We start from the raw sequence: 12,846 nt of genomic DNA, 5'->3' as shown, positions 1-12,846 counted from the left end.
GAGACTCAACAAATATACCAGTAGTAAAAAGAAGCATTATATACACATAGTTACATGATTTTTACATACTTAGAAGTAATATAAATCAGAGAAGCATCAGAGATTTCTTAGGGGCCACACGCCTACTTGCTACTGGTTGACAGTTACTTTTGGCCCCATGGTTAGAGTATGCCTTAAGGAGAATGAAGGAATGGGATTATTAAAACCTTAACAGAAGATGTTCTGCATAGAAAAGGGCATTTGTGGGAAAGTTGGTGAATGGGCAGTGGGGAGCGGATAAAATGAAAAGTAACAGAACATGACTACAGAACAGTAAAACAGCAAAGAAGTATAAAGGTGAGTTACAGTAAAGCTGTAAAAGTCCAATTCGTAAAATAAATTTCTGTGTAATTTCACTTTAAATGCAAATGTCAGTAACAATATCTGACACCAATGGAAATCAAAACTTCTTTTCAAATATTTTTCTCTAATAAGAAAGGACTAGGCTATCAGATGTCAGAGTGATGTCATGGAATAAAAACTTTACTTGGAATAGGACATTAAAATTCAGGCTTCTTCATCTGACCTGTTTCCATTCTCAAGAGAGGCAGAGGAATCTCCCACTCTAAGCTGGCAATTATCTACCTATAGTAGATACTCAGTCTAGGACCTAATTAATTTGCTCTTTCTTGGAAGCTGAAATCATACCTACATCCTGAGTGTTGATAGCAGAACTGCCCACACAGGACATGAATCCAGGCTTGTTTTGGTTCTAACATACCTTCCAGCCCACTTCTCTTAAATACTCTTCTTTAGCATACTTTCCTTTTCTGTATTCACAGTGATATCAATGTGCAACTTAAAATACCACCTAAGCCAAGCTACATCTGTCACAAGCTCTTATCCGAACAGAACTGTCAGGAAGAGCACAAAGGTCAAACGAGATACTAGGGAAACTGTGCCTGTTCCAGTCTGTCCTCAGAGCCCAGGGGGAAGTCCGGCAGCTGGGGCTCGGATAGCAAAACGCCGTCACGAGGAAGCCCACGATACCTAGTTGTCTCTTAGACATTTTTCCCTTCTCTGCTTTCACACGCCTCACCACGCAGCTAGCCCCCAGCTTTGACGGAGAAGTCTGTGAATAGAAAAGGGAATGAATTTCTTCTGTGTCAAAGCTGTGGTTAAGGGTCTGATGACGGCTTTCACTTTGCACATACACAGCCCCACTTACGCAGCCCCGCTCTTTTAGCATCTCACCGATATGCATTCCATATCCACGCATTTCACAGAGAAGGAGTGGCTCATCTGAATCACTAGCGAAGAGGAGCGGGGTCTGTCCCCTCCGTATGTCTGACTGCATTCATTACACAGGTATCAGAGCTGGGGGGCTTTCGGGTGTTCTCCAAAGGAGAGCTTGTATTAATGTGACCCTTCACTGCAATGAAGGCTGGGGTAACATGAAGGGAGACATTTTTCAGCTTCTTTGTTCTCTCTTCAAAGAAAAGGAACTCGGTCCACAGTTTACCAGCCCCTCTCCGGTCCTCAGTGGAATGGCACAACACAGAAGCAAATACACCACTGTGTGAAGTGTGTGCAGAGTGATTTTATGCAGGAACTTTCTTCTGTATTTCTTGCTTGAGATCAGTGTGTCACCATACATATAAGATATATATAAACACACATACACACAAATTACTTGCAGCAGCAGAGACTTGAACAGACCTAGTTTCAGCTATGCTACTGTAAAACCAATCCTACCCAAAAATTCTTAGCAAAATCCTCCCTGGCTTAATTGGAGGCAGGATCAGTACTTCTCGCAAAAGCTTATGAAGCTTCAGATATCCAAACTGCATTTAGAATATGGAAGCAGCTACACAAATCACAAGAGCAAGAACTCATGACCTTGGGTCATAACTGTCAATGAGTTCAGTTTGTCAACTGACAAAAGAACTGATCAAGACACACCTATCTACAATTAAAAATGAATAGATATATCAAAATACATGTTAAGCGATGTTCATCTATCTGAGCAAAATCAAAATCTGATTACCAAGATCAGCAAGAAAGCCATGGCAACAAAAAAATGGAAATTCTTGTGAGAGTAGTACCGGTGGTATCTCAGGGGGCTAGCCCAGCTACTGAGAAAAGGATGGTTAACTAGTGTATGCTGCATCCAGGATAATTTACTCTACTTTTCAGGTTACCATCTATGCTACATCTGGTTCTGTTTCAGGATCACTGCTTCCGATTATTGAACCTTCTCATTTACAGCTACCAGCTACCACGCGCTCTGCGGGTTTATATATAGCCACAGGGCATGTAGCTGTATTTATATTTATCCTTTATATCTATCAAATTATCTGTTCCTGTCATTTCTTAGTCTCCACGTAGTTTGCAGATCATTGCTTGTCTCTTTTAAGAAACCAGGTAAAGAATTGATAAGGTATCATCACTGCTTACAACCTCCTGAAACTACCAAAACTATCTGAGTGGCCTTCCATTCCTGTTATTTTTCCATAGGCAAATATGTCATTTCACCTTTCTCTGCACAGCATGGACTCTATATGACTTAGGAGGTGAGGAGAGGAGGAAACACTCCCTCATAGCATGCCAGAAAGGAGTGCCTCCCCTCATGACTCCACAATTGCTAGGAAAATGCTGTTGAACAGGACAGGATGACACAACATTCAAAGACCAGCTCCACCCCAGCTACCAGCCCTCAGAGTCTCTACAATGGAGTATTTATTCCAGGACAAGCAGTTGTGGCTAATGCTTGAACAATGGGCTCACTGGTCCTCCTCCCAGATAGATGGCCAGAGTTGGAAAACGTGGGCTAGAACGGAAGGGAAGAACTCCTTTAAGAGGAAAGGAGTGTGCAAGTCACACAGTTTTTCCCTGGAAAAAGGCTTGAGTCAATCTGAGTTTTGTTTTCCAGCTCAGGCTGGATGCCACTTCCCCTTAAGCCATCCCTGCTGACAAGCAAGTGTAACTTAAACTCTCACATAAAGGTTGGCAGTAGTTTAAAAAGGCCATGCATAAATAAGAATATAGTTGAACAGAGGAGTCTGGCTAGCCTTCTGTGGTACTGACAGTGTTGGTGAGTGGAGTAAGAGGGGAAGAGCAGGATTGCTGTGAAGCTCAGCATGAAAGCCTGGCAAAAGCCTGGTAGAAGCATCTGCCTTGAGCCACTTGCAGTAAATCAGGATGGCAGGGTGCTGGATGCAATACAATTTAAACCTTTTCCCCTTACTGCAAGCCAGGATTCACAACTGCAAAAAAGCCCCGTTCTAGTCTGACAGAGAAGGGGAAAAAAAACCAAGTAAGATTTATGTTCCAGCTACAATAAATATTTTCCCTATGCCTGTTACTGAGTCACTATGCTATAACTGGGGGCCAAATTAGAGATGCTCTCTGCCCACTGGGAATGTCAGGAAAGTCTATTTAACATATCAGGTGAAGTATGGAGAGTTTTCAAGTTCTGAATCTTTGCCACAGAAGCCATAGCAGGCTGTAGAAAGTTACGAAAACTGCTTACATTGGCCTAACTGACATCCTACTGAACACCACGTGTAGACTGTGCTGTCAGCCAGGACTTCTTCATGTGTTTCTCTGTCTGCTTTTCTGTTGCGCGATAGCTGTCCTTCTTGGAATGAAACGTTAAGTTTACGAGCACGAGCCTTTCAAACTGCTCTCCTCAGGGGCCATGCGCACGTTGCTTTCACGCGCAGGGGACCAGACGCTCCTTCCTCCTTCAGGGGCCGAACTGACGGTCAGTGGCAATGCCTCCAGCAGTGCCTGTTCCGTGAGGAGGAGGAGAGCTTCATCGAGCTCCCAGGTCAGATACGACACAGGCCGAAGCAGCGCGCGGCCGGCAGCAGGCAGCTCCCAGAGCCTGACAGAGGCAATTGCTGTGGCTGAGCAGAGTGGGAGGTAAAGGGCCCTGCTTTCCAAATGTATACCGAACAGCTTAGGTTGTTCACAGCCTCCACTACTCCTAGCAAAATGGCTAAGAGAGGAATCAGAATGACACAAGAAGAAAAACAAATACAGCACAACTCCCAGAAACTGTTCAATGAATCGTCAGTTACAGGCTCCTCCTAAAACCGCCTGTGCCAATAGCACTGAACACACTGTGCCTGATCGGGATCTTCCAGTCCCCTGGGAACAACCACTGTCCCTGTCCAGGCTGTTCTGCTAGACCTGCTCTTCACATCAAGAACCTGTGGACTTCATTCGTGTTGCATTATATGCAAACTTGAGAAGCCACTCAAAATTTGTCTTACTAAATACCTGAATAAAACTCTTTTTACAAAGTAAGCTAGTGTGATTTTCTCAGGAATCACGAGTCCGCTCAGCACTGCAGACGTCGGCACTAGAGACGTGTTTGCTCCTAGGAGTGGTCCTCACAGAGGAACCATCCTCTGGTCTTCTTAATACACAAAAGAATGCATATGATTATTTTGGCAGTGGTGATAATCATTTCTTGCCATCCTATATTGAATGAGCTTAAGTATATATGATATGAAACATTCTCCTTTTCAACAAAAAACTGTGTGCATTATCCTAAAATGTGGCATATGCCATAATTTCAAAATACAACCTATGGAAGATACATTCAGGTTTTGATTCATCTTCATCATATGACAATGTTTCAGTGAAGAGGGCTATTAAAAATTAGAGCATTTCTAATTCAGTCTTTCCTGCAAACAGCCTGCAAACATGTAGCACAGTTTCCAGAAATCACAAAATAAATATAAAATCAACCTTTTAATCCCAAATCTGGAGAAAAACATACTCTGTGGCACAGCCCAATAGAAAACGTCTGTAGGTATCTGACCTCTGGCAAGTCAGCTACACAGACGAGTCTGCCAGAGAAAAGCTCAGCTAAAGAGTAAAGAGTCTCTAGCACGATCCCAGGGACTTCTGATACTCTCAGGGGAAGGGGAGTTGTTTAAATAAGTTCTTGGTTTCCTCGCGCCACGGGCATTCCTGGTGCCAGAGGTGTGGAGCTGATGTGAATCACACATATTTTTCCTTAGTGGTCCTTCTGTAAATGAAGCACCATTTTTACTCCCCAAGCCATTAAAAGCTGTTTTAGTGACTGGTATTGGGAGTTCCATAAATTCGCAATAATAAAAACTTTCAGTGAGTATTTTCCACTTCCCTCCATGTATTAATGGATTACTATATTATCTATTAATTATACAATAGATAATACATATTATCTGTATTATAGATAATTATAAATATAATATATTATTATATATTATATATTATTAATAATATAAAAATATAATATATAATAATTATATATTATATATTGTATAATGTATAATTATATACTATATAATTATAATTAGATATAATATATAAAGTATATTAAATATCTATATTATATATAGATATTATATATCTGTAATACTTATTTTAATTAAAGCAACAATAGACATATCAGAAAGATGTGATTATCAATTAACCCATCAAAGAACCTGACAGCCTTTAGCATTTGCCCAGTTGGTTCCTAGTATCTGGAGAAGAACACTTTGGAAAAAGTAAGATTTCTTTGTAGAAACTGCTCCACTCAAGACCAAGTGAGTGCACAGTAAATAAGTGAGCTGATTTTTTACCTGCAAAGATAAAATCATACTGTGATAATTTTCTTAGTCCGAGAGCAGGCTCCCTGAAGTAAACATGAAGCTCAAAAATCTAGTCTTAAGTCTGATGTAAAAATGGGTTTCAAAGTTTCATCTTTTAATCAAAAAACCAAGACTGTAATCCTTTCTGCCTGAAGTTAGACAGAACTGAAAACGGTAGGAGTGTACCCAGTTGCCCTGATTTTGGCTGGGATAGAGTTCATTTTCTCCCTAGTAGCTGGCACAGTGCTGTGTTTTGCATTTAGTGTGAGAATGATGTTGATAACAAGCTGATGTTTTAGTTGTTGCCGAGTAGTGTTTATCCTAAGCCAAGGATTTTACAGCTTCCCATGCTCTGCCAGCAAGCAGGTGTGCAAGGAGCTGGGAGGGAGCATAGCCAGGGCAGCTGACCTGAACTAGCCAAAGGGATATTCCATACCATATGACATCATGCCCAGTATATAAACTGGGGGGGGGTTGGCCGGGAGGGGTGGATCGCTGCTGGGGTATCGGTCAGTGGGTGGTGAGCAATGGCATTGTGCATCACTTGTCTTTCCTTGGGTGTTATTTCCCTCTCTCTTTTTGTTATATTCCTTTTCATTACAAATATTATTAATATTATATTTTATTATTATTATTGTTATTATTTTACTTTATTTTCTTTTAGTTATTGAACTGTTCTTATCTCAACCTATAAGTTTTACTTTTTTCCCGATTCTCCTCCCCATCCCACTGGGAGCGGGGAGGAGTGAGCGAGCAGCTGCGTGGTACTTAGTTGCTGGCTGGGGTTAAACCACACCTAACTTAGTAGTAACTAATTTCCTTTAAGTTTGATGCATATTTGACAGCAGAACTCCAAACACACTATCTGCCAGAGACAGTACCTGTCTGTGTTCAATCCTGTTGGCACCTTCAGGAAAAAAGGCACTTGAGAGTCCTCTCACAAGCTGACAACCCTTCCAATTGCACCTCACAACTACAAGAATTGCATATGTAACTAAATAGGATTTCTAGTATTACTACTGTCGCCTTAAAAAGGTAGTTGCCTAAAACCATCAGGTCTGGCCCTCCAGTCTAGTGAAACTGCTTTATACCCTTCTGTTTCTGCAAAGAAGCCTAAAGCTGACAGGCCCAGGCTCTGCTTCCAAATACATTTCATCAGCATCAGTGGTGGCTCAAGATGTCCCTGTCCCTGCTCTCCCGCCTTCCTTGCATCCGCGCAATTGTTGGTGTGGCTTGTGATGAACCAGATCAGGGAATTAGTCCAGACGAACAGTGGCGGATTTCTTTCAGCTGTGTCATTTCTGTAAGGATGGTGGCTGCGAGAACCATCTTATTCAGCATTGCCACTTAACCTGAAGCCGTAGCTCTGGACAGTTCAAGACAGCTTTGGGCAGTTCAGTGTCATGTACTTCATGGGATTTTGTGGTTGTACAAGGTAAACTTTTAGATGTTTCTGGGCTGCCTGTCTTTGAAGATTCAGCAGAGATCCACTATATGGATCAAAACAAAGCCTCAAACATTTTTAAAAGAAGGCTTATTTCAAATTTGAATGAAAATTTCCTGAGCTTTACCCTCTGAGCAAAGTGGAAACTGTTTCCATCTCAAAATACATGGAATTCTCATGTCCACACAGGGACGGCAATGGAATTGCATCTAGCACTATTTGCTAGGAATGAAGACTGGTGCAAAAATCATCCTAACACAAGTTCTACAGGACAATATACCAAGTCTAAATATGAAAGAGAAGGTATCCAGTATCTGTTAAAGAGCTGCAGAGCCTGCTTTGAAAGAGGTGCTTGCTTGAATAAAATGTTTCATGCTAAGCCAGTGAGGCTCTGCTTGAGCTCAGGAGTCTGCCTGCCACATGCAGCGTAATTTTAAGTGGAAATTTTGCCTGAGCACAGATGAAATGCTGAGCTTTGAGGGAACACATCCTTAGAGAACACAAAATGACACAACATAAGGAGCAAGTCCACTGAAACTTTTTTTGATCATTAGCCTGTATTCAGAGATACCAGCTGCAAAGCACTGCCTCCAGAATAATTCATTACCTATTGCAAATCTATTAATTGTCTGAGTGCTTCAAAATAACAAATGACTAGCTCAGCTTTCCCAAAGAGAAGAAAATTCACCAGAACTTTTCCATTGCACCCAGCTGTTATTAACATCAGCTGATTCGTTATGTGTTTTCATGTCAGTCTTTACAAAGAAGTATTTTGTAGTGTGAAGAAGGACCGTGTATTGTAAAAACAATGATCCAGAACTAAGAAGGATATCTACCCATGACCTGAGCCCAGATAATGAAGTGTCTCATCCACGTTAGTAAAATATTAACAGAGGTTATTGGTTGTCATAGTAAAATGAGAGGCTGTACTGAACGTAATTTCATTTACGGATGTTCAGAAAATTGACATCACGGCTGCAAGAACGTATAAATAACCAGCACACTGCATTTCTGATCGACTGCAGCAACATCTCTGAAGGGAGCATTCTACAGGTGCAGCTCCTCTAAAGGCATAGCAGAAACTGGATTTTGTAACGTACACCGAGAAGCTCCTTTTTAGAAAACAGTTCTGAGAACGTCTGAGAGATTTTTCCTCTGCCTTTAATTGTGTTTGCCATTTCTTTAAAAAAGCATGTGCACAGGAGGTTGTGCTAAGTGCCTGGGAACCTCTCTTATCCCCCTGGCTGTGCTCTGTACGCTCGCTAACATTTTGTTGTTTTTCCCTGGAGGAAAAGTGGTTGAAAACAATCTACATATTACAAATGAGGTTTGGTACTTCGGCGGGATCTTGGGATCTGGTGTATTGGTGAGTATATAAATTCAGACATTCCCACCTTTCCCCCCCACCCACACCTTGACTTTGCATTGTTGAATTTCCTCAGGACCTCAAATGCAGGTTCCAACGCTGCAAATTCTTCTTTGACAAACAAATAAGTTACAAGTCATCCAACAGTTTTGCAATAAGTAACTTAATTTAGTGATAAGGAAAAAAAAGACATAGAACTATTGTATTTAAAAGCAAATGTAACTTGAATTCATCCCAATTCAAACTGTATTTCTGTTATTGGTAGATGATCTTTCCTGCCTTGGTATTTTTTGGCCTTAAGAATAATGATTGCTGTGGATGCTGTGGTAATGAGAGCTGTGGGAAGAGGTTTGCGGTAAGTGAGAGGAAACATGGCAAAAAAGTAAAAGCTAAATTGTTACTGATATGATATATGTACCTTCTGCTCACAGTCACTGAGAGACTAGACAGATGCTGTCCAGAGTGTAGGACAGAAAGCCCTGCCATTTGTCTGGGTGCTGGAAAGTAGAAATAGCAGGCTGTAAAAATTGTATTATGCTGTTGATGTTGTGCCACAGGTACCACAACCGTACTGCCTTGTTGTCTTTTGCTATCACAAGATATTTACAGTTGCTGTCACAATTAAAACAAATTTCTGAAAGATCTGCACTTTGTTTTGCAGAGCATAACAGTTCTCTCTTTAGCCATTTTTTGTTGGCATTTTTTAAAATTATTCTGACAGTTGGGCACTACATTCCCAGCTCACTGCAGACCCACGCCATGGGCTGTATCTCATTAGGTGCATAGGAAATTTCAGGTTGGAAGAGAGCTCGGAAGGTCACCTAGTCCAACCTCCTGCTTAAAGCCGGGTAGACCAGGCTCCACTCTGAATTTATAGCTTCCTTTCACACTAGAAGTGAAAGGTTTCAAATGGATACCTTCAGACACTAGTAAACATTTCAGAAACTAGTAAACTAGAAACTAGTAAAATGAGATTAGGGGGAAAAAAAATTTTCTACTAGGAAAACCTGCCTTTTGAAATAAATTTTTTGGCTCAAGTAGATCATTACACTTCTTTATGAAGGAACAGGTTTTCAAATTAAAAAAAAAGGAAAAAACAAATAGGAAAAGAATCATGACTGCGAGGTTAACAAGGAGCCTTCCTTAAATCCCTGTCTTTGACGCTGTTTTCATGCAATCCCAACAAAGCAGGTGAAACTTCGAGGAGGGGGAAATGGAGCCACATATTTCTCTTCACCACACTGTATTATCAATTTTCTGTTCACACTGAACATATCTCAGTTTAGCTTTGAAGACCACATATACCTCAGCGACTACCGAAGTACTAACGTTTTGCTGCCAGGCTGCCGCTCACACTCCTGCAACGCAGCTGAGCCGGCGCGTGGTTACACGCAGGGGGGACGAGCTGCCAGCGCTCGCTGCCAGGGCTCCTGCTGGCCTACGTAAGCTAAACCGTGTCCGCACGGTGCTGCCCATAAAGCAACCTGCGTTCTGCAGTGCAGTGCCTTGTTGACGACTCACGTTAGAGTGCAGCTGACTGAGAGACTGGGAATATTAGTACAGTCACAAGTACTAAGTACGCCGTGCTAAAAGAGTCCTTGTGGCCTTAGCACAGCATGACCGAGAACAGAATTTGTTCTTGTATGTTAGCAGGAACACCATTATTATGATGTCTACTACATAAACATAATGTTTAAGTTAGCCCCATCAGATATATCAACATAAAAATGCATGTCAACACTCAAGGCAAGAGTCTCATGATGAGGTCTGAATAAAAGCTCACAGACCTGAAAGTATGTTTCTTTTTTTCCTTTGCCTATATCACTTTGATCCAATAAAAGACACTACCTCTGCCTACAAACTATGACGGCTACAAGTGCTTCAGAGTTCAAGCAGGGCATTAGTTTTTGCATGAGTTACATATTAGAATATATGAAAATGCTGTAATGGAAAGCCAGAAAAATAAAGTCATCCCTTCCAATCCATTCCAATTGCACTGTTAGAGCTCATGATGACAAATACCTGTGAGGAGATAAAGTATACTAATATGAAACCTGAAGGGGAGACTCAGGAAGGAAAAATATAATTACTTGGTCCAAATAAGACCAAGATACCAAAGCTAACTTGTAAAGGGTACTGTAGATTTTTTTTTTTAATGCCTTGAGTGGTCCAGCACTTCAGTCTTGCTTATAATCTCTTGAGAAAGACATCCACCTCAGTGACACACAGGACCTTGAACAACAAGGAGGTCTACTGGATAAACACTGTCTAAAGGGGAGGAGTGCCATCTACTGTGTCGGCATCGGCCCCTTTTGTCTGCAGGCAAATGGGGCTAATTCTTTTAAAGCTTTTAAATACCAGTGCAGGTATGCGTTATACATCTATTATGTAACTGCAAACTAATATATTTTAGCTGTTCAGGCGCTGACTATTTTGACCGTTAAGAGCTGGATTTAGGGAATGTACATTCACATTAATAAGGTACATTTCATTGTTTGAATGAGAACAAAAATAACATCATTTTTCTCTTCATCAGATGTTTTCTTCTATCATATTTGCTGCAGTTGGAGTTCTGGGAGCTGGATACTGCTTTGTTTTGTCAGCAGTAGCCCTAAACAGAGGCCCTAAATGTTACACTGGAACAGAATGGACCTATCCTTTCCAGGATGGGTAAGACAAGACAATCAGAAAAAAAAGCTATACATGTTTTAAGTTTGTGATATGATTTAACTTCCAAATCTGTTGCATAAAAATGGGAATTATACTGTTTGTCTAAAACACAGAAGCTCTTAGAAGAGCCAGCAACGCACAGCAATACTAAATAAGGTTCAAGAGCACGGATGTAAAGAATAGCAAGTACGATCAGAACTTTGGAAAAATATGCTCTGTTTCAAACATAATTTTGGTTGTGGTCAAGGAATCACTTGACAAGAACACAGGAAACAAAACAGCATTAAGAATATGCAGAGGAAATGTAGTAAGTGGTTAAGCAGTTCACAAATCAAAATGTGAAGGTAAAAATTATGGAAAATACTTTTACTTAATCCTGCTGTTCTTTAGACGAGGCATCTAGAACAGCAGAGGTCGTTCTTTTCTGCTCAGTGGGCAAGAGGCGACTGGTCTTGCAGCATCTGATGTTTTGTTAGGAAAATTGAGTTTATTCATCTTTTATCCCATCGTTTTGATAATTCACCTGTTTTGTTTTTATTACAATGTAATACAGTAAATAAAGACAAATATTCAGGTGTAGAAGGCAACATTGCCTCCTTGTTCCCAACCGCATTTTGAGGTACTGGACTGAATGCCCCATTCCAGCATCAGACCTCACACACACACACACACACACACACAGGCACACACAGGCACGCACACACACGCACACACACGCGCACACACACACACACACACACACACACACAGGCACACACACACACAACTCCAACACTGTCATCAAGTAAAAGCCCGGGGTCTCCGCCAAGCAGGAGCTGCGGGAGGTGCCGCGCTCCCCCGGCGGCCCCGCGAGCCCCCCGGCGGCCGGGGCACGCGTGGCGGCTGCGTCACGCCCCGCCAGATGTCAGCACTGCGTCACGCCGCGGGAGCCCGCGCGGCGGCCCCGCCGGGCGGCGAGCTCTTCCCCCCGGCCCGGCAGGAACCGTTCGGCCGCATGGAACGCCCGCTCCTCCCCGACCGGCCCCGTCTGGCGCCGCGTCCCTTCCAGCCAGTTCCTGCGACTGATCCAGAAACGAAAACGAAATCGCGTTCTAGACCCGTAGCGCCAGGGTGGCAATGGGAACCCTCTCTGGCGGTACTGAAGCTGACAGAGCCTCAGCCGTATCGCGACAGCGACAGCTTGTCAGCTGGGACAGAGCCCACCTCTGCGAGCTAACGTCGTCGTCTTCCTACCTGTCTTGTTCCCCTCCCCAGGAATTACCTCGCTAACCACACGTTGTGGAACATGTGTCAGTCGCCCGAAAACATCGTCCCCTGGAACCTGGCCCTCTTCTCCTTGCTGCTCGTCATGAGTGGGATCCAGGCAGTGCTCTGCGGCATTCAGATGGTGAACGGCCTGTTTGGAACAATCTGTGGGGACTGCAAATGTTGCGGATGTTGTGGGGTGAGCAACTGACGGTTTTCTTTCGTTATTTCGTGCACTGATAACAGTTACGTATACACCTGACTCGCTGACAGTCTGAAAAAGCTAAACTGGCCTTCATTCAGTGCCACGATCATGTTTTCCAAAGTACAGCTGAAACCCTACAGTGTTGCCAGGTGCTGAAAACATGATCTCAGTCCATATTCATGGTGTTTATCTGGCAGCTTCCCATAGCCACTGGGAAATAATAAAAACCTTTGAAAGTCACGGGAATAGTAGCCACTAAACTACCTCCATGTTTTTATTCTTCCAGGGAGATGGAACTGTCTAA

At 42.4% G+C, this 12,846-nt stretch overlaps 1 protein-coding gene across 1 annotated transcript; it reads left to right on the top strand.

The window, feature by feature from the left end:
• The first annotated feature begins 8,248 nt into the window (after positions 1-8,248).
• Positions 8,249-12,846, top strand: TM4SF4 (transmembrane 4 L six family member 4). Its single transcript, XM_050902471.1, has 5 exons — positions 8,249-8,422; positions 8,688-8,777; positions 10,959-11,092; positions 12,347-12,536; positions 12,829-12,846. Exons 1-5 carry the CDS (start codon positions 8,249-8,251, stop codon positions 12,844-12,846), a joined length of 606 nt encoding a protein of 201 aa, XP_050758428.1.

This window comes from Gymnogyps californianus, chromosome 10 (genome assembly GCF_018139145.2).
Source record: "Gymnogyps californianus isolate 813 chromosome 10, ASM1813914v2, whole genome shotgun sequence".
NCBI classification, from domain to species: domain Eukaryota; kingdom Metazoa; phylum Chordata; class Aves; order Accipitriformes; family Cathartidae; genus Gymnogyps; species Gymnogyps californianus.
This window is presented reverse-complemented; position numbering and strand designations above follow the sequence as displayed.